Source organism: Colias eurytheme, chromosome 20 (genome assembly GCF_061535395.1).
Source record: "Colias eurytheme isolate Ceu_HAF_F1 chromosome 20, ilColEury1 Martin Lab GWU primary, whole genome shotgun sequence".
Taxonomy (NCBI): domain Eukaryota; kingdom Metazoa; phylum Arthropoda; class Insecta; order Lepidoptera; family Pieridae; genus Colias; species Colias eurytheme.
Window position 1 is genome coordinate 1,036,822 of NC_142999.1, and position 22,378 is coordinate 1,059,199.

Below are 22,378 nucleotides of genomic sequence, written 5' to 3' on the forward strand. Positions count from 1 at the left end.
TTCTTTACCAGCCTGTACCAAGGATGTGAATTCGTGTTATCGTATTTCATAACGCAGACTCCCAATCTGGGACGTATTATGCACTTACGGATGGTCCAAACCACGATGCAATGAATCATAGAAATGGCCCTTTTAAATCTGAATATCATCACCATCAAAGATTTGATGCGCTCCCCTCTGATTGTTTGAAAGTAAAAGCAAGAACCAAAACGCGCGCGCCGCATAACGCGCCATGAAAGTGAGCGCGAAACACGTTTTTTTCAAATTCAAAAAAATTCCATCTGACATTTCAACATTCCCTCCAAAACCACACGGTGCATTTTTGACATAACTTTTTTTTTAATATTTCTTCTGGTCGTGGCGTTGAACTTGGCTGTGAGTGCAGAGCCCCCGTTTCATAAGTGATTATACGATGTTACAAACGTTCGTAGTGAAAGTGTAGTGACGTAAACATTAGATCAGACGTTATGGCGGACATTGTGCGTTTAGGGAAGTGCCGTGCCATAGATATAATTTTTTTTATTGTTTTTGGTAAGTTGATTTTGTCGCATCTGTAATTTATGGTATACGTAAACATGAATTCCTAAATTACTTTTATGTTACCAGAAACCTTAAAATGAAAAATATTTTTGTCACAGACCAAGTACGAGGAAATTTTTAACTCCAAAGAAAACAAGGCACGCAAACAAGCGTGCAAATAAAACTTGAGTAAACTTAAGAACTTTTTATGATCAAGCATAATTTAAATCTCCGCAATTTTGGATGAGCATATACTGCATACATAATACTTATGCATAATTTCATTACTTATGTAATTATAATTATAATATCTTATGATAAAATACGTAAATTATTCAAGTAATATTATAGCTTTGAATAACATATTGATGGTTTAATATTTGGTATTATTAATTTATTTTCTGTATTATAAAAAACCTGTTGTATGTATTGCATAGTGGTTTTAGTGCATTTTTTACGTCTTATTATAAGAACCCACATATTAAAACAAAACAATATAAAAATCTCTAGATAATTTTAAAATTGTCTTTACGTATGTTCATAGCAGAAGTTAAGATAACATACCGCTACAAAGTCTTCTCTTTGATAATTTTTTTTTTAACCTTTTATGCCTTTTAACTACCTTATAAAGAACACAATAGATTGCTTTGACTTCACCTGAACTGAAAAATATTTATGTCTATCATTTTATTTTAACAGTTAAGTAACAAAAAAGTGTGCCAATTAAGCGTCTAAAAATATTCTGTAATTGCGTGATAAACATACGAATTTCTTGTTTGTATTATTAATAAGAAACCCAATAGCGCTACATCATATAAGATTGTCTATTTTTAAATTAAGTAGTAGGAAATATTTTGTATTTTTTTCTTCTTAACATTACATGCCCTTACTTTGTTAACATCAACTACCGAAAAAATTTAGAACACGTAATTCTTCATTCTTCTTTCTTTGAATAAATAAATATCTATTCAAAGAAACTTAGAACTTCCTCTTTTCTTAAAGTTGGTTAAGTTAGTTAAAAAAGTAGTTTTACTAAATAGGTCCATAGATAGGTATAACTTTCCTTCGTTACGAAATAACTTGGCTCATTGTCCATTTGGCCATTTTTGTAATTAAACACTGCAGTGAAAGTTACACCTACTTTTCGTCCAAATTCGTTGCCAAATAAGAAGAAAGCCTAATTTAGTGAGAGCTCCAGTTTTTATGTAACTAATTCTATTATAGAAAATTTCTACACAAGACTTTTTAGGATTGATGACTAGGCCAAAGTATTTATATTGTCACGATATTTATTTATTTATTTATTTATTTTATTTTTATTTATTTATTTATTCACACACATATCAATTACATTTACAGGATTAACCCAATGCGGTACTGACTAAAACTAAAATATAACTAAGATATATTTAACAGAAAAAATTCAAACCTCGACAAAAGAACTATACAGAATTAAATTCTAAGAAAAAACTTTTTAAGTAATGATTATTGACTAGGTAGGTACTAGGTACCCACCTACTTATACATAATTAAAACCAAATTTTTGAATTCAAAAATGAAAAAACCTTCATACATTTAAGACAGTATGATATTGAAATATAGTATTCATTAAAATATTCATTACCCATAGGTAATGTATACTAATATATATACTAATAAAAATAAATAATGCAATAAAATATCTATAGACTATAAAATTAATAGGCAATAAATAAAACCCATCCAAACGCTGACCCGCAAAACGTAACTTACCTCGCGTGATCGACTCAACACATTATGTCACTTGCAAGATTTAGTAGCAAATTGGCTAGTCAAACAGGGTTCTCGAACATTACTTTTCTTAAATTCTGATACCTAATAAAACGTCGTTTTAGTAACCAGATACTTTGGTATTATAAAAATTCAACATTTATATTTCAACATAGAATGTGACCTTTCTTAAAAAAATCATAAGTTTAAAATTTCCAAAGAAAACACAAATTAAATGTTTTTAATTTTTAATTGCCTCAAACACATGTTATTCTTGTATAGGTACATCGTGCAGATTTTTTTACTTATAAGATATTCATAAATTCTAAAAAGAGCTTACTGTCCTTAACCTTTGTATACAGTAAATAGCATAAAAATAAATATATGTAATTCCTAAAAAAATAATTCTACATTGGCAACCCTGAAAGTGAGTCACTGACCGGTTCGATTATGTCGTGTATAACAATTAAAGGCGAGCTATTAGATTTATTGATCAACAATTTGAGATGCGTTCTCATAAATAATTCATCGATAATTATTATTGTGTTTAATATGCATCTTATAATTTGACAAATGTATTATTAGATTTAAAGACAATGCAGGATTTCAGAACGAACAAATATTTTCTGATCTACGCCAGTGTACTTAATTTCCTGTATATCCTTTAATCAATAGATTGAGTAACATATTCAAAAGTATTATTGTTTGAACGAAGAAAAGTTTTAACAACCTTGTTTCTACACTTTTCGCGGTTTATTAAAATTGAAAAAGCAAAGCTCCTTTCTCTGTTCATTCTTTCATAAGAGTAGAAGAAAATCCAGTAATAATTGTCATTTATTATTTCGTAATTAATTTCACTATATCACCCGTATACTAAAGAAAATCACGTAAAACCCCAATGACAACATTGTGACCTACCTCTACATTGCTTACGATGTGTATTTCTAAAACTGTCAATAAAATAATTACACAAACTACAATGGTCAATTTTGTTAATTAATATTTAATACCCATGGACGTATAAAAAAAGACGGACGGTATATCGCCTAAACATTGAGTGAAGCCTAGTAATGGCGGCGAAACATCCATGTGTGTGTGCCATGTTGCCATGGCAACAGCTGCTGTCCTGATGACAATGGCGGCTGTATTTTTTTCTATAAATTTTGCCGTAATAATTTTGTCATTAAAACATAAAAGAAATAACTTGCTTCCCTGTGGAATGTAATCCCTTGTGTTTTGTTATTTAAAATTGTACTGTTGCGACACCATTTAACCACGCAAGACGGCATTTTAAATATTTTTTGTGAAACAGTGACGCAGTTAATCAGTCGGTAGTTCACGACGTAATGGCGGCCGACTAGCTTACTATGGTGAGAGTGTGTGCGTGTTTATTGTCTTTACACGATCGCTAGCTTACTATGGTGGCTTCACGTTGTTTGTTCGTAATACGGCGTCCGTCTTTTTTTATACGTCCATGTTAATACCCTATAATTTCCTTCATAAACAAATCCTGTATGAAATATAAAAACAGCAGATGAATTTATCTAGAAGAAGTTGTATTACAATATGTTTCTCGCCGGGCATAATTAAGGGCATTTTTTGCCTTCAGAGTCCCGTTTTATCAAAACCTTATGATTCCAATTAGCGAAAATACAGTACCAAATACCAATATGGATTACGTAGTTTATTATCAACTAACTGTGCAAAAGTAATGCAGTCTTCATTACTGAAGCCTTCGTAAAGTTACTCGATTCCTCAAATTAAGCTTAAAATTTAGGCCAGGTTCGTTGACTCGAAAAGGGAACAAAAGAAATGATCAAGCCGGTTTAAAATCACCTGGTGAGAATTTGGTGTTTCGAAATTATTGCAGCGTACGGTACAGGGAGTTTATTTATTTTCTTTGCATATTCATAATTTAAGTGTGACTTTCGTGTTCGTAATTTTTGGTTCACTTACGCGGTGTTATTGAACCTTCTGTAATGGTATTATTTTATGCTTATTTTTAACATGTATAAAATATTATGTAAATATGTACGTTATCATTAGATTAAGATTTTATATAATGTTAATGTTTTGATCTCAAAACCAAGCGATAATTTAGAACAATAAAATTCTTATCTTATAAAAAAACTTCATGTCAATTTATAAATAACAGATTTCTACTTAAATAAATGTTTAATCATCACAATAATTACATTTACTTGAGAAGCTCTAGCTCTACATTTCACAATAACTGTGGAAATCAATTTCAAATTGTAAAAATTAAATAGGTAATAAGCAAACTTTTAGTGCACTTTCTTATAATAATTCTAAGGTTACTCTTATACGCACTAAAATGACTGTGTCATTATATTGAACCGGATTGAAGAAAAGTTATGCCACATCCGTTAACATTGTCTCAGTTATGTAAGATTCGATTAACATAAACACAATACCGAGTAAGTTCCTGAAATATATTGTGTAAGAGCATTCTTGTGATTTAACCATTGAGTTATGTTTATTTTGACGTCCAAATTTTGTAAATGGAAGAATTAATTCTTATCCTGTAGTCAATCTTTGTGACCGATTAAATGTTATATTAATGATCTATAAAGACCAATAAATTAAATTTATAAATGATATTTTTTTACTCTATTTATTTAAGGATTTTAGTGACAAGACGACGCGACGTCCATCCTTAGGTCCATCCCATTTCCCATCCCATATTATTCTAATCCAATGACTGAAAAACTTTTTTTTATTTTTAAATTGAATAAAATTTTAGCTGATTATAAAATAAATGTTAATTTAGTTTTCAATGCGAAAACTAAATTGACATTAATTTTATTTTTGAAGCAATTTTCAATAATCTTCCGTTATTTTCATAACTAACTTTAAATTTTCCAGGAATTAAAAAGCACTAAAAGTTATTCGATGTACTACATAATATGTATACCATGACGTGTAAATCCCAAGAATATTTTACGTAATTGATGTTTCATAACTGAGTGTAATAAAGTATGCAGATGCATTTCGTATCACTTATCGATTTTACTCCGTTCTACACAGAGTAATGAGGACTTTATTTATACATTATAATACTCTCTCTAGTCTCTACTATCAATACACAAACTGCAAATTCTTAAACAGTTTTTATACAAAAAATCATGTCACTTATTTATACATATTGATTAAAGTCACAATTCTTAAACAATGTAAGTTTGTACTTTGTAGTAGTAATCTAATTTGAATTGATACAACATTTTTCAAATTCGTATTTGAAATATTGCACTTTGAATCTTGCAGAATCATAACAATAGATAATAATAACTAATCCTAACAAACAGGCTCTATTTTCGGGTCCCCTATGGAAGTTTGGGCCATTACCCACAACGCTGGCCAAATGTTAATGGAAAGATGTGCGTCCTTCCTCAATAATTAGAATGAAACCAATAAGGTCCTTGCAACTAAAGAACTGAATTACAAAGAAAGGACTCTATATTTGAGATCGTGTATCGCCCGCCTAAGCTAATAACAACAAGGAGCCGAACGACCTACTTAGTTTCTAAACCATTTCGCTTATCTAACGACATCCAAGATTCGCAGATTAGTAGGTACGCTAGAACGCAGTGACATCACACACTTTCACTTATGGCGGTCAATGAGTCAGGGGATAAGGCTGTTTAGACACGAACGGTTGACAAGCGACGATCAGCACGTGGCGTTTAAACGACACTCATTGACAATTTATTTGTAACTTAATTTTGTAAAGTAGTATAATAAAATACCATAAAGAAAATTCAAGAAAATCTTGCCATAATCGCAGAACAAATCCAGTATAAGTTTTCCAATTTCTATCAACTATTATAATAATATCGATTTACACATTGAAAATAATATTAAAACAAAGTGACAATAATATAGCACAGATTACACGTAATCGTTATGTATCTATAATAATTACTTAATTAATTTTATATTATCTGTGATACTACGAAATCCATAGACAGATATTATATAACAGAAAGAACAAAAGAGATTCGATTTGCAGAGACCTGGGTAGCCGAGTGATCTAAACCAATATAAAAACTAGGCTAATAGAATGTCTAAAGGAAAATAACATTACATTTATTGACTAGGATCAATATTCAGAGAGAAATTTCTAATTTTGCTATAGGTTTTTCTCTGGATTGTTCTGTTCAGTTGAATATGAATAATTTTTAAACATTCATTAAATTGTATAACATTTAGCCACTAGCTCGGTAAAAATTTACTTATTTAAAAAAAAACGTAATTTAACAATAATAATTAATTACGATTATCGGGGTGTCTCTCAAACTCTGCCAAAAAAAAATCCACTGAAAGTTATGCTTTCGAAAAAGCTAATTTTACATAGATCACAACTTCACAACAATGTACCGTTCCAATGAGTAGTCACTAGGCAAAATATAAACGAAAGCTTATAAAATACATAATGTATGATGCATTGTACTTTGCTCAATCAGATATATCCATTAAGTTTCACTTAAATGCTTAATAAAAGAGAAATCTGCATACTATAAGAACAAAACCTTTGCTGTAATTAAGGCTTAGTCACTACGGACCAAACCCCATATTTGAAGTCCATTAAACAAAATAAAACAAAAGCATTTTTAAAGCATTATATGTTATTATTCCTTGTTCCCAAAACTATTTCCTGAAATATTTTCTTGCGTACAGGAACGCAGCATATTTAGTTCTATGTACTTCAATAAAAAATGGCTTGAAATGTGTTTTTGTACGCTAAAATTTTATTATGCTACTAACTATAATAGACGGTTAATCTAACGAAAGTGTTATTTAAACGTTATGGCATAAGATATAGCGGAAGATATACAAACAATTTTTTATATGTACAATACAAATTCTGATATTTTACGGGCCAATATAAGAATAATTCCTAATTTTGGGAAGATTTCCTATTAAGGTGATGAATTAATTTTTCTAACATTTACGGCCCTTTTTAAACCTTCGTAATTTTTATATTATTAAAGTTGTCGTGATGAAAATTCTTGACAAGAAAGTTCAATAGTAACACAATACGTCTACCGTTTTAGAAACATGATTCCATGATATTTTCTCGATAGAAAAAAAATACAAAGTTCTCATTGTTATTTTTTTATAATCTCTGGCATCTTCAAAATAACAAACGTAAAGTTACGACTTTTTGGATATTAACTATAAAATATACAACCTATACGTCTACCGATTTAGAATTTTGAAATATGCGATGGTTTTGAAATAAACAAGAAATACTTGAAATTAGCGCGCGACCAGCCAATATAGCGAGAGCCGCCCTGTACCTTCCTACCCCGATCGCTGCACGAGTCATTCCCGCTACGGCCGTCACACGGGGAACTTGTGTCGCTCGCGCAATCGTAAAAAAGGGTGACAACACGATACGACAAAATGAGACAAATGGGGACAATAAAGAAAATAAGAAGAAGAAACATAAAGGTTGGAGGAAAAAGAATGCTTACAATTGGAACAAATTAATGAAGTAAGTTGGTTTTATTTTAAATTTGATGATAATTGTATTATAGACGATGTTTGATATGTACCCCTGTTTTAAGTACATAACGAATGTGTAAGATATTTTCATTTATAGCATAGATAATCTTTTCAGAAATCCGGAATCCAGAAGGAAAATAAACCCACTGATTGTTCACAATGTGAACCCACTCCTTCGTAAGTACCTTTATTCAGTCAAAAATGTATGTTATCAACGTTTTACTGGTTTTATCGCATGATTCCATTTTTAGCAAAAAGCAACAAAGTGCAAAGAAATAAAAAATCATGGTGAACTTAGTGGAAGTATGGCGGACATAATATGGAACAGGAGCTCATTGGAGTAGTATTATATTTAAAAAAAATACGAAATAATTTCAAGAATTACATTTCTTAGAAGGTGGTAGATAAGTATGTTGTATAAAGAATTTGATGTTGATATTTATTTCATTTATACTTACTACACCTGTGCGGGAAATTGCTTAGTAATAAAACAGGTTTATATTCATATTTACATAGTAATGTGAGTTTTCATTTCGAAAAATTTTGTGTAAGTATATTAAATTGAGTTCCTGGGTGATCTGGAAACACAATTGGGCCCGGAAGATGGCGCTGCAGTCACTCCTCCTAATGACATGAACCGATTTGGATGAATATTTGTGTGCACATTTCATTTTTGTGGGATGATTGGTTGATTCGCTTTCACATTAGCTAATATTATGTATTTTTGTTGTTAGAAAGTAAACTTAATTTAATGTTTATAATATAATACATTATTATTGGTATAAATAAGCCAGTGTTCGTCTCACATTGCTGTACCTGCCTACCTACCCTACCAGGGCCTAACTTTGTTCTGGCTATTTTATTTTGATTATTTGTAATGAATAATTACAATTATAATAGAGTGCAAAAAATAAATACATGCGTCAATATATTTTGTGTTTTTTTTTAAACAATTTTTTTATTTAAAAAAATATCATTCCAACCGCGGCTTTGCCCGCGTGGAATTAGGTTATATCGTGAATCCTGTTTTATCCCACAGAAGTGTTCAGTTCGGATAAAAAGTATCCTATTTGTAAATCCAGGCAATTAGCTATATTTTATCAAAATTGGTAATGTAGTCTTGACGTGATTAAGTAACAACTAACAAAAAAATATACAAATTAACATCCAAAGTTTCGCATCAGTTTTACTGTATTAGTGATATCTTCCACTCTTGACTTTGACTGAGAAGAATTAGGGTTTATAACTTCTTTCAGAAATAGTACCTTTCATTTCTGGGCATGATGTAATATCTACGTCAGCATCAAATTCTATCTAAATCAATTCAGTAGTCCGCGTTATTGAGTACCATTTCATTTTTTCAGAGTAACAATATTTTTTGTTATTTTAAAGATTATTTATAACCTGTATTATTTTGTAATAAAGTAAACATTACGAAATAATAATAATTATTAATAATGTCTAAGTAGTTGTTGGAAAGAAGATTATTTGTTTATAAGCAAGAAAATAAAACCAATAAATCAACAATTGAATAAATGTATAACAATATTATAACTGTATGACGACTCCATACATGTTTGTCCCGAGTCGGCCAGCGGCAGCGCGGCGAGTTTGCAAGAATGACTTCGCGCACACCGGCGTTCGCGATAGCGAGCTATTAGACTCCGCCCGCCAAGCAGTGGATTTTTTTTTGTGTATCGTCTTAAGTACCTACTTTTACTTTCATCTTTTATTATATTATGCATCTATATTATGCATCTTTGTTAAAAAATTTTTTTCATCTGGATTCATATATTATGACCATTTAAACCAGTACTGCAGAATCACGTAGGCACAATAAATTTTGTATATTTACACAACGGTTACTCATGAATGGAGTTACCAATATTACGCATGCAAGTAGGACGCGAATTGCATACAAAATATATTATGTGTATGCGTATTTTCCCGAGGTCACAGATTATGAAATAGACCCATTTCTGATGGTCCGGCACGCGCAATTATTTTTCATAAATCGTTATTCAATACGTGTTTTCCCTGAGCACTAAAGACATCAGTTTAAGTTGTTTGTTTTATTTAGACGAATTAGTACGCATTAGTATTTCTCTTGATTTAATTTTACCGCATTGCATATCAAACAGCAATACTCGGATTATTTCTGCCATCAATACCTACTAATTGATAATATAATAAATTTAATTTGATAAAATTGTTTTTATCCCAAAAAGTTATGAACTTTAACTCTACCTAATACAACGTTTCAATAGCGATTCAAAAATAATAAAATATGTATATTTTCTAAATATATAACCACTTGGTCACAGAGTCATTATTAACAATAAGAAGAAAATTTTAACGTTTCAAATTACGCAAGACGTAAGTGCCGTGTAACAATGGTCGAAACTTTCACATGTTTGCCGTTAAATGGAACGTGTTTACTCCATTTGTCAGTTAAACAATCATTAATTGTTTAAATCTGTATAGTATCCTTTTATATATTACTTTACTCTATGATTTCGTTATTTTAGACCTTGGGTTCCGAATACTTATGTATATCCAACTCCTGAATTATGCCATCATCAGTTACAAAAGTACGATAAAAGCTATATTATAATTCATATGCATGTAAAATAAATTAAAATTTACAATATTATGTAAGGCCCTTTTCTTTACCCTTCTCAGTCTATTTATTTTTTCCCCGTCGTCAATCCATTCCTTATCCCTTAATAACTCATTTGTAGAGGCTCTACTTCTGCAAATGTTTATGAGCTGATTGTTATACTATGTTAATAGTGTAAGGAATTACTTTTCTAACTTCATTTTATTCTTTTTTCAGGTACCTCTATCTTCACAACACAAATAACATGTCAACAGACTGTTCTCCACCCGGGTAGGTACGCATCAATTTTACTTTCCAAATATATTTTTATTCCAACACTAATTTATTTATTTTAAAGCTATAAATTATCCACTTTACTCGTTTACCAGACATAATATAATATCATGTCTATGTAAAATTACAAAAAATGGAAAATTTAGGTACGTAATAGTAGACAATAACAAATCAATGTTCATACATAACGATAAACTTTCCAATGGAACAATCTACCGACTGCACATAATATATGTACCTAATGATAATTTCAAATTATTTTTCAGTCCCCTTCAGACGGATAACGGATGAAATAAACCCATATCTACAAAGGCATACGCACTGGGATCAATATTCCGTACCAAGAAAAAGGTCTTCAGATTCCACACAATATTACCAAAATAATCCTTATAGTCAAGCATATTACCATGAAAGACAGTTCATGTCACAAGTACCCAACAACCAACAATACCCTCAATATTATGATGGTAGATCATCTGTAGATTTAATTCATTCTGAAAGTATTCAAAATCCAAACGATGGAAGATTACTCTCCGACTCTGCATTCACACGAATATCTGAAACTCTGGGAGCAATAAACACTGTTGGACATTATCTCGTCGATGTGGTCAATGATAATAATGATCGAACAGAAACCGATTCCAATCTGCAGCAGTTACCACAAGCTCTATACACGATCAGCAAAAATGTTCTAGGTCGTAACGTTACTGACAAAATAGCGCCTATAGTTAAGAAAGCTTTACCTAGAGTCCTACCAGATGCTCCTATAACAAAAATAGCAACAGCAAATTACAATGAGAATGATGCCAAGTCGTGTACGACACCTGAAGGAGAGGATGGCGTGTGTGAAGACTTGAGTAACTGTCCGCAATTACTGCTAAACCTTATTAATCTCAGAGAATCATTGTGTTTCAAAGACCTATTTGTGCCCGGAGTGTGTTGTCCACGTGACGCAGTTGTGCCTTCAACGCCAGCGGTGGAAAAGCCTGTTTTAACGACAACTAGTAAACCTACTTACTTGGTTCCTGTAACGACTCAGAGGCCTGTAACTTTGACAACTAAGAAACCAACGACAAAACCTTCAGCTGTTTTGGTTCTAACAACTAAGAAACCAAAAACAACTACGCCAAAAGTAACTACGCCGAAACCGACTAGAACAACTACGGTCACTACTTCCCGACCACCGTCTACTACATCTTTTTACACAGTAGCACCACCTATTATCGCTAATTACTCCAACATTGTGGATGTTAACGGTATGCTATTTTTATTACTATGATTTTTTACGAATAGTTTTTATAACGTATTAATTTTATGTTTAATGATTTTAAACTGCCTAATGATTATAAACTGCTGCTCTTCTTCTTTTTACGTAGCTTTTATTTACCTTTTTCATTATTAATTTGCCAGATTGCGGTCAACGCGAAGACGAAGGAGGTCGTATAGTTGGTGGAACAGAATCCAAACCTGGCGCCTGGCCGTGGATGGCAGCTATCTACCTCCACGGGAACAAGAGGAGAGAGTTCTGGTGTGGAGGCACTCTGGTGGGGCGACGACATGTGCTCACAGCCGCTCATTGTACAAGGGACTCGAAACAGAGGCCGTAAGAATTAAATTGATTTAGAATTAAACATTTTTTTGGATGTTGATAGTGAGTAGTCGTTGTTATAGAGTCTAGTAGTTGTTCGTATTGTTCAGACAGTACGAATAAGGAACAGTTAGACTTGATGAAGTTCTTATTTCTTCATCTTACGGAACATTTACAGAACATTTAGGTAGTACATAACATAATATCATAAAGATTCAAAAAAATGTTGTGTGGTTTTATGAAACCACGGTAAAAGTGAAACTTTCCGAACACTGCTTTATACCTACTCGGCAGCCGACCGTCACGCGACATGCGCTACACAGACCAAAAAGTTTGAGACGATGTAATAAAAGTTTCGCTTTAAAAATATTTCTTTGTTAAATAAAATTAAATAAGTCTAAGGAACTGCCGTTACAAATTGAAAAGTGTTGTAAAATTTGGTAGCAAGGGAAGTTGCGTTGATCAGCTAGCAGCTATTCCATATAACATAATATTCCCATATCAAAATAAAGTTGTATCACTACATAGTATAAAATAAGTCGCTTTCTCTGTCCCGATGTCCCTTTGTATGCTTAAATCTTTAAAACTACGCAACGGATTTTGATGCGGTTATTTTTAATAGATAGAGTGATTCAAGAAGAAGGTTTTAGTATATAATTTATTAGGTTTAAGTCAAAGCGGGCGAAGCCGCGGGCGGTAAGCTAGTTTTTAATATTTTCAGTTTCCCCGCCCGCCAATTCAGCGTGCGTCTCGGTGACGTAGACCTGTCACGTGACGACGAACCCTCCCGCCCGGTGACGTTGCGGGTGACAGCCGTGCGCGCGCACGAGCAGTTCTCGAGGGTTGGCTTTTATAACGATATCGCTGTTTTGGTTCTGGCTGGTTAGTTATTTCGATAATATCATAATCATAATCAAAACAAAATATAATAATGGGTACTAGCTGGTACAAGAGTAGTTCATTAAAAATATGGTAACTTTATTTCACTGGTCGATTTTCTTTTCGTCAAACTTGTAAATGAACATTCCGAATGTTTATCAGTACAGAATACATTTTTTATAAAACCTCGCTATTGCCACTGTAACGAGGATTTACAAGAATACGCAAACCCTAGTGGGTTTGCGTATTCTAAATTCGCTAATGCTAGTGCATAGCCACTAGAAGACACTTGAAATTTAAAATTATTTTCCCTTAGAATTTTCCCTACATGAAGAATTTAAACATTTTTTTTAAATAAGCCATTTTATGCGCACTTTGCCATGCGCACTTTGCCAAATTATTTAAAATTCTTGAACTCTTTATAATGTATATATTTATGTTCTTTACATGCATTGCTTCTGACTTACAAAGAACTTACATAATCCCACTCTTCACAGAAAACGTCCAAAAATCAAAATACGTGATACCCATCTGCCTCCCGTACGGCGACCTTGCCCGCAAGCAGTTCGACGGCTCCGTAGCCACCGTGGTGGGCTGGGGGACCACGCGGTACGGTGGGGGGGAGAGTTCCAAGCAGTTAGAGGCTAAACTACCAGTATGGAGGAATGAGGAATGTGACAGAGCGTATTTCCAGCCGATAACAGATACTTTTCTGTGCGCGGGATACGCGAGAGGTGGGGTTGATGCGTGTCAGGTTAGTTTGAAGATTTTTTTAATGTTTTTGTACACATAATAGAAATAAATAAATTTGGAAAATCCAAAAGTGCACGCCTCATAATTTTTTTTTAATAATTATTTATTAATTATTATTTTTGTTTATTTAATAACAATTAAACCACATCGAATCAGACCCTGAAAAATGAAAGGGTTCTATTCCTGAGCATACTCAAGCGTAAGAGAAAAAAAAAGACTCGATTAGTAAAGTATTTCGGTCGCTATCGTGTTAACAAGAAAATCCTCCGCACATACAGACACACGGACGTCCAAGACAGAACTTTTTTAAACTGTTTTTTAACTAGTTTAAATAACAAAAATGACATCAAAAATATCATGAATGTTAAAAATAGTGTTTTTTCTTAATATGTGTGTGTATGTATTATCTTACAAGTGCAATGTATGATACATAAAGACATTTTAAGTTTGAAAAATCAGATGTTTTGCGCGAAGTGACAGTAGTACCCACCTCAACGCTTCGCTTATGAGGCGTGCAATAAGTTCCGTCCGTGTGTTAAATACTTAGGTTTGTATATGTATGTAGCATTGCCTAAACAGTAGATTTATAATTATTAGCGTTAGTAGCGATATAAAATTTTTGAAGATATAGACAAGACAATATAGGCAGAGATTTAGTTTTTGTGCTAAATTTTCTAATTTACTTTTACTATTTTCACAGGGAGACTCGGGCGGCCCGCTAATGTTGCAAGCAAATGGTCGCTGGACTCAAATCGGCGTTGTTTCGTTCGGAAACAAGTGCGGCGAGCCCGGATACCCCGGCGTTTACACGCGTGTGACACACTACCTCAGCTGGCTGCAACAGAACTTAACATAAAAATTTAATTTAAACACTAAACTTTAAATTATATGCACTTTATTTTCTTTTTTTCTCATGTGGAAGCTTTTTAATATAAGGATAATAATTTATAGAATTTAGGAATAAGAAACAGTCCGCTATAATCAATAAGTTTAGATGATTAGATCTAATAATATTCACCCAGAAGTCATAAATTAAGAAATTTAATACATATTTTAGGCTGATATTTAATTTATTTAACTAATCTATGTTTCAATTTATTACCTTCTTACAGTCATCAGCTATGACGATAGTAACTGAAAATCTAAGAATTAGAATTATTTCTTTACGGTGTAATCTATATTTGTAAATTTGATCGAATAAAAAATTGTGATATTAAATTATTGTTTCTTTTTGATACCTACCGCTACCTCCACAGTCCACTCCTTCTGTACCCTTTTTTTTTTTTTTTTTTTTTTATAGTGGGGAAATCTTCGAAAGATACCCACGGCCCCCGGGGATGGAGCCAAGGGTTATGTCGGATTCTTACCGACTAAAACCCCACTGTGTTCCGTCGAGCCGCGCAGTTAGCCGGGGCCGCGGGTACTCTTAGAAATCGTCCACGACCCTGGCAGCGGACGCCCGGTTACGGGCCCACCTCCGTTACCACCTACGGCTGCGCGCGTGCGCGCCTCCTCCTTCCTCTGCGAGGCGGCATGAGCGGAACACGTCTCATGTCACCTCACTGCCCCGGACGATGGAGCATGTCCCCGGTCCATCGTCCAGAGCCCTTCGCTAGGGAGGCAGGTCGCGATCGCTAGCGACCGCGACTCGGCGTCGGCGCCTAAAGGGTCGCCGGCGTCGCATCGGGTCCGCGAGAGGGTTCCCCTCACGAACCCGCTCCGCCTCCTCTTTTCGCACCATCACCTCCTCACAGAAGGCGACCACCGCACGCCAGGACCTGGAGCCTCCAACCATGGCGCGAACCAAGGACGGGAGCGAGAGATCCGGCCCCACAGCAGCGACCAGTCGCTGTCTAGCCACGGACCACGCAGGACACACACTCAGCGTGTGGTCCGCTGTATCCTCCTCGCTTGGGCACCAATGGCAGGCCATGGTTGGCTCCCGGATCGCGACTCGACACAGGTATCGTCCGAAACACCCGTGTCCAGACAGTACCTGTGTCAAGCGGAACGTGAGAGCCCCATGTCGTCTGCTGCACCATTCTAAAAGGACCGGCCGGATGGCCTCCACCGTCCTTACACCTGCAGTTGGATTCTCGAGACGCCGCACCCATTCCTCCATCAGACGCTCGCGAGCCGAAGCCCTCCAGCGCGAGACTTCTTCGGGGTTTGGTTCCAGCCCCGAAGACCTGGACCCAGCAATTCGTCGGTACACGTCCGCGAGTACAGCAGCGTCAAGTTCCCAAGGGGGGGTTCCGGCTAGTACGCAGGCTGCTTCAAAAGAGACAGTCCGATATGCCCGCGATATTCTTAGCGCCATGAACTCCTTCTGTACCCTTCCCTGTCTACAGTAAGCTTTACTGAAATTCTTCAAATAATCATTACTAGGGCTTCTTATTTTCTAACGTGATAACGTTTTTAAAATCCTTTTAGTCGGGTGACATGTTCAGAAACTTGTGTCACACCAAAACCTCACGAGCGCGATCGCAGGTATAACGAGAGAGAGACGGACCGATCTCCCGTCTCATCTCAAGCGCTGCCACTGCATTATGTTATCACGTAAACATCTCGATCGTAAACCTACTTTACAAACAACTAATTTTTTTTATTAATAAACATAAATGATAATATCATATTATATACAAGCCGAGATTTCAATAAAATTCTCATTTAATTTATATGAATCATCGACACGTTGATCTCGCTCATGCTCACCCATCCAGCATTATGAATAACTCACCATGATGGAAACAATAAGACCATTATTGCAATGCACATTGCAATGTTGAAAACAGGAGCGGAGCAATGCGGGTAAAACCGTGGGGAACAGCTAGTCTCGTATAAAACGATGAGTGTTCGATAATCGCCTCGCTATTCCCGTTTCCCGTGAGTGTGTCAATGCCACGATTACATTTTTAAACGAAATTTTGAATATGACATTGTCATATTATGACAATGACACAAATATTTGACACGCGTGACGTGATGACTGATGCCTTCAATGTTGATAAAATTTAGTAAATAAGATGTAATTAGAATTAAAAGTTAATAAATAAACACAATAAAATAGTAATCAATTAATGTAGCGAAGGGAACCTGCATTTAATCCTCTCCAAGTGAAAGAATAAAAAGCAATGATGAAATATTCAACATCACCTACACCGACGAATTATCCTCGAAGTACTTCACCACTGCCTGCACCAGCCAACTACCAGCCCACAACAGCCAGTGCAGCAGTGAAACGATACAAATATTTGCGAAGATTGTTCAAATTCAATCAAATGGACTTTGAATTCGCTGCGTGGCAAATGGTTTACTTATTTGTGTCGCCTCAAAAAGTTTTTCGGAATTTTAACTATAGGAAACGTAAGTCTCATTCTTATGTAGCAAGTTAACTTCAAAGCACAGGATAAATTGGTTATCTCATTTATCTATTGCATTGTCTACTAGATACATATACAAGTAAAAATTAGTTATGAATTTTGCAATAACACAATTGATATTAACTCCTTACTTAGTTATGTAAAATTAAAACTTTTAGTATTATTTCATACAAGGCTTTGGCTTTAGTTGTTATTATAAATAAGGTATTAACATACAACTTATTAAAGATTAAAAGTTTGGCAATTAATTTCATAGATTATTACATCATACTTACTCATTTTCAGATACAAAATCACAATTTGCAAGAGATGATCCTGCATTTCTTGTTTTACTGAGTGTCTGGCTCTTCTGTAAGTATTTCAAGTAGGCAGATAAACTAAAATAAATTAATGAACTAATACCTATTTTAATTTGAACCTTATACTAGCAGCATTCCGCGGTTTCACCCGCGTGGCTCCGCTCCTGTTGGTCTTAGCGTGATGATATATAGCCTATAGCCTTCCTCGATGCATATCTAACACCGAAATAATTTTTCAAATCAGACCAGTAGTTCCTGAGATTAGTGCGTTCAAACAAACAAACTCTTCAGCTTTATAATATTAGTATAGATTAGTTGTGGATCTTAATTGAATATTATATCCTTTTATATTTCCAGTATCGTCAGTATGTTTTGCATTAGCGATGGGTCTGACATTGGGACAAACAGCACTGTTTGTGCTATATGTTGTGTTTGTGGACTTCATAGGGTCCGGGTTAATTATGTCCACAGTACTGTGGTAAGTTCAATTTACTTAACTTTATAGTTAATATTGGAAAAAATAAGAAACATGGTGACACATTTATAATTAAGTAGAATTATGATCAAAAAATATAAAAAAAAAAGTTTCAATGCAAACATTAAAAGCAATAGAGAACACGCATATATAAACAGTGCAGTTTGAACAACTCACATTCAAAATCCTTTTCAAATTAAACTAATGACAATATTCTGAATTTTTTCACACACTCATTTACACATTTGTTATGTGTCTGCAATTTCCACAAATGTTCTCTATAAAAAAAAAATTTCATATAATTTTTTTAAGTGTTATTATTGCAATAGAGTTTAGCCATTGTTCACGTTGACAGAACTATGTATTGACTTTTAATATTATAAACTGTTTATTCACAGGTATGTAAGCAATAAATACCTGCGAGTGGACATCGCATCCCCAGACATAGAGTGGGGCTACGCGTTTGACGTTCACATAAATGCTATGTTCCCCCCACTGTCTCTGTTGCATTGTTTTCAAATACTTTTATTTAATAGTAAGTATTTGTCTATATCACCTCTTTGTATTGTCTAGTAAAGTACTAAAATAATTAATTACTAAATTATCTATGGTGTCTTGAAACATGAGCAGATGCATCTACCCTCACATTAATAGTTTAATATGACCTATAATGATATAATATGACCTATTACTATTGCAATACCTGCATAAGGCCGTATTCCGAAAGAAAGCTAGTAACTTATAAGCGCTTGTCAGCGCTGGTTCGTTCTACACAAAGGAAGCAGGTTGAAGCAGACCAAGACAAATTTTATATAGCAGTGCCCAAAATGACCAGCGCGTGTTGAAGCTTGCCGGATCATATATTTTCCTGCGCGGATAACCAGCGCTGAAAAGCGCCGATAAGCACTTATAATTTTCCAGCTTTCTTTCTGAATATGCACTAAGGTTGCTAATGTTTATGTAAAAATGATAAATATGTATTTCAATAGTCTTTTATTATAATCATTTTGAGTGGAGTTCAACTTTACTTTTAAAGAGGAACGATTTTCTATTTTGTTTTCATTGAATAATCTCCAAAACTACGAGACCAAATTAAAAATTTCTTTCAATATTAGAAGATTAAATCATCCCCGAAAATCAAAGGCTATATTATTATATTTTTAAAAAATTTCATTCAAAAGATAACAACACGATTAATATTTTCTTTGTTGCTTTATAATAATAGGAAGCCATATAAATGAGTTGAACTATGTATCTTGGTATAATCTGTACCATACTAAGAATAGCATAATCTTTTGTGTTGAAAAGTAAGATTTATTTTACTTTATTTTTTCTGTTACAGAACTACTAGTACATGGAGGTTTTCTATCATGTCTGGTTTCCAATACATTTTGGCTTGCGTCATTCATATATTATATCTACATCACGTTCCTAGGGTATAGCAGTGAGTATTTTTAATTATAGACCGGGAGATACTGACACAAAATTTCGAGTCATTTGTAACAGGATGGCGGTTCTACAGGGGTCTTAGTACGCAATGACAAAAAGAAAAACGATGGTGTGAACACTGGTACCGGTGGCTTAGTCGCGTGGGCGTTAGTCGAACTCGTCGGAAAAATAGCGAAGTCAAACGATTTGTAACACAAAAATTTTAGAATTTACCGATAGCCCATAAAAAAGAAGTAGGCGGTAGTGTCATGCCATACTTTTCCGGTGTGACTTACAGCCCGCCATACCGACGCGAATGTGTTGATTTAAAAAAAACAATTCAACCATTTGTACCAGGCTAACTTTTGCACAGGTAATCATCGTCGTGCAGCCATTTACGAAAATCGCCATGCCATACTTTTCGGACGATTCCAAATGGTCGCCATACCGCCGAAAATCTGCAAATTTTTTTTTTCGCCGAACCATTTGTAACACTCAAAATTTTTTTTTTCAACAACTCCTGAATGATTATAAATAGAAGTGTGATAATGCCATACCTGTGGGAGGTGGCGAATGTGTATAAGATTTTTTTTTATTGTATGATTTTATTCGTATTTTGAACGATTTGTAACAGTATGGCATTAATCTTTCCTATAAGTTTGAGGTTCAACAAATATAAATACAAAATTTCAAAGATCTAGGTGGTAGAAATCTTCACTTCTATAAATTAATTAGGGATGTAACGATACCGATACCGATACCGATATATCGGCCGATATAATCGGCAAGCCGATATATCGGTATCGCCGATAATAAAACAACCGATACCGATATCAAACAATTCAAAAAACCGTACCCAATGAACGATGCGGGAGGCCGCCCGCGCGTGCGCACTTTGTTATCTGAAAAAACTCTACCAACAGTAAACTTTTATTAGGTACTGATTGTATGTGTATTACTTAAAGTTTAACTGACTTTGTAAAATAATAATACTAAAATAAATGGTTTTGTTGTTTTTTGATTTGGCATTTTTATTTAAAAGAATACGATTAACAGTTGAGTCTCTGTTAAATGTTGGTAACTTTTTATGCATAATTCACTATTTATTTTTCTACAAAGCCATCGATATCGGTATCGGTATCGGTATCGCCGATACATTACTACAAATATCGGTATCGGTATCGTATCGGCAAAATCATGTATCGTTACATCCCTAAAATTAATAATAAATTTATTTATGAAGTATGGCAGCACTTTTTCCCCCTACTAGAAGTATGGCAAATATAATAATGGTCACATTTTATTAAATACTCACCAAAAATCCAAATGCAATACTGGTACAAAAAGTTTGGCGAAAAAAAAAATTTTTTGCAGATTTTCGAAGGTATGGCGACCATTTGGAATCGTCCGAAAAGTATGGTATGGTGATTTTCGTAAATGGCTACACGACGATGGTTACCTGTGCAAAAGTTAGCCTGGTACAAATGGTTGAATTGTTTTTTTTAAATCAACACATTTGCGTCGGTATGGTGGGCTGTAAGTCACACCGGAAAAGTATGGCATGACACTACCGCCTACTTCTTTTTATGGGCTATCGGTAAATTCTAAAATTTTTGTGTTACAAATCGTTTGACTTTCGCTATTTTTACGACGAGTTCGACTAACGCCCACGCGACTAAGCCGCCGGTACCAGTGTTCACACCATCGTTTTTCTTTTTGTCATTGCGTACTAAGACCCCTGTAGAACCGCCATCCTGTTACAAATGACTCGAAATTTTGTGTCAGTATCTCCCGGTCTATTATTTTTCTATTCTTTATGAATTTATAAGTATTTTTAATTTATTTTCAACCCTGATGAAACTTTTTTTTATTTTGTGGTAAAACCATCTCTTTTCTCTATTTTTTCTGGATTTATGTTTTCTTTGTATGTATTTAAACCTATAGTTAAATAATCATAAATAATTCTCGTTTCAGATTTACCGATGATAAAAAACGCGCGAATCTTCCTCTTTCCACTTCCAATTTTGTGCCTATTTTATTTGGGTACCCTAATGGCCAGTTGGAATCTAAGCCATATGTTGATGGACTTCTATCATTACAGAGTTTTGTAAAATACTTGAATAATTAATAAATTTAACACACCTGTCAATAAAGTAAATAATAATAAAATTAGATTTTTTATAGAACAACTCCTATGTAATAAAATTTTATAAGCAAATGATATTAATTGCTAATGTTATTGAATTGTACATACTATATAATAATAAATATTTAACAAATAAATTCGTTTCTCTTTTATTTTACCAGTGTGTATCTGTCTAATAGGGCGAACCTACTTTTCAGTCTTTTAAAAACTGCTGCTAAGATTAATCACCTTAGAGTATATATTATTACAGTAGTATAGAGCGAGTGTAAATTGCACAAATTCCTCAGTGCGCATCGTAGGCAGATGAGCTATAGACATGCTATAGATAATATATAGATGTGTGTGTGACAAATAGGGATGGGTAGGTATCAATTGCGTGCCGAGCTATCGATAAGTTATGTAAATAAATATGTATCTTTTGTAAATTTTATGTTCAATAGGTTATTTAAGGAGAAATGTATGAATAAAGTATAAATATGTCATTTTAAATTTGTTTGCCAAGAGAATAAAGTGTTTATTCCATTTGAATATTACTTGTATTAATTTTAAGTACTTAAAAAAAATATGTTTATGAATATCAGAAAGACGAGTTCGATATTAAAGTTAATAAAATAAAAATTCGGGTTTGGTCAAGAAGCTTATATCTTATACACTGGAGATTTCGGTATGAGCATTTGACGTGTAACAAGAAAATTGTTGTGTTCTATCACTTTCACACCTAACTTGGTATTGCCACT

The 22,378-nt window shown here is 33.9% G+C and overlaps 2 protein-coding genes and 1 long non-coding RNA gene across 4 annotated transcripts; all 3 read left to right on the forward strand.

Moving 5' to 3' along the window:
- The first annotated feature begins 208 nt into the window (after positions 1–208).
- LOC149899454 (proclotting enzyme) lies at positions 209–15,128 on the forward strand. Of its 2 annotated transcripts, none has more exons than XM_090113580.1 (7): positions 209–531; positions 10,634–10,691; positions 10,957–11,946; positions 12,101–12,293; positions 13,000–13,160; positions 13,655–13,911; positions 14,611–15,128. In XM_090113580.1, exons 3-7 carry the CDS (start codon positions 11,112–11,114, stop codon positions 14,764–14,766), a joined length of 1,602 nt encoding a protein of 533 aa, XP_089969706.1. In that variant the 5' UTR covers positions 209–531; positions 10,634–10,691; positions 10,957–11,111; the 3' UTR covers positions 14,767–15,128. The 2 variants fall into 2 exon arrangements, with proteins under 2 accessions (XP_089969706.1, XP_089969705.1); XM_090113579.1 differs by having other exon boundaries at positions 10,634–10,687.
- Positions 7,215–8,728, forward strand: LOC149899455 (uncharacterized). The gene is made up of 2 exons (XR_016457912.1): positions 7,215–7,974; positions 8,049–8,728. It is a non-coding gene; the product is annotated as an uncharacterized LOC149899455 (long non-coding RNA).
- Positions 15,129–16,888: 1,760 nt separating the features above from the next.
- Positions 16,889–21,772, forward strand: Unc50 (Unc50 RNA binding protein). The gene is made up of 6 exons (XM_090113740.1): positions 16,889–17,276; positions 17,579–17,644; positions 17,950–18,070; positions 18,466–18,602; positions 19,410–19,511; positions 21,470–21,772. Exons 1-6 carry the CDS (start codon positions 17,045–17,047, stop codon positions 21,604–21,606), a joined length of 795 nt encoding a protein of 264 aa, XP_089969866.1. The 5' UTR covers positions 16,889–17,044; the 3' UTR covers positions 21,607–21,772.
- Positions 21,773–22,378: the final 606 nt, after the last annotated feature.

Bases quoted from the DNA above. Each gene is read 5' to 3' on its own strand.
- Unc50 (XM_090113740.1), top strand. From the start codon at position 17,045: ATGATGAAATATTCAACATCACCTACACCGACGAATTATCCTCGAAGT. The intron at 17,277-17,578 runs GTAAGTCTCATT...ACTCATTTTCAG, and splicing joins GAATTTTAACTATAGGAAAC to ATACAAAATCACAATTTGCA. The intron at 18,071-18,465 runs GTAAGTTCAATT...GTTTATTCACAG, and splicing joins ATTATGTCCACAGTACTGTG to GTATGTAAGCAATAAATACC.
- LOC149899454 (XM_090113579.1), top strand. From the start codon at position 468: ATGGCGGACATTGTGCGTTTAGGGAAGTGCCGTGCCATAGATATAATT. The intron at 10,688-10,956 runs GTAGGTACGCAT...ATTATTTTTCAG, and splicing joins ACAGACTGTTCTCCACCCGG to TCCCCTTCAGACGGATAACG. The intron at 13,161-13,654 runs GTTAGTTATTTC...CACTCTTCACAG, and splicing joins CGCTGTTTTGGTTCTGGCTG to AAAACGTCCAAAAATCAAAA.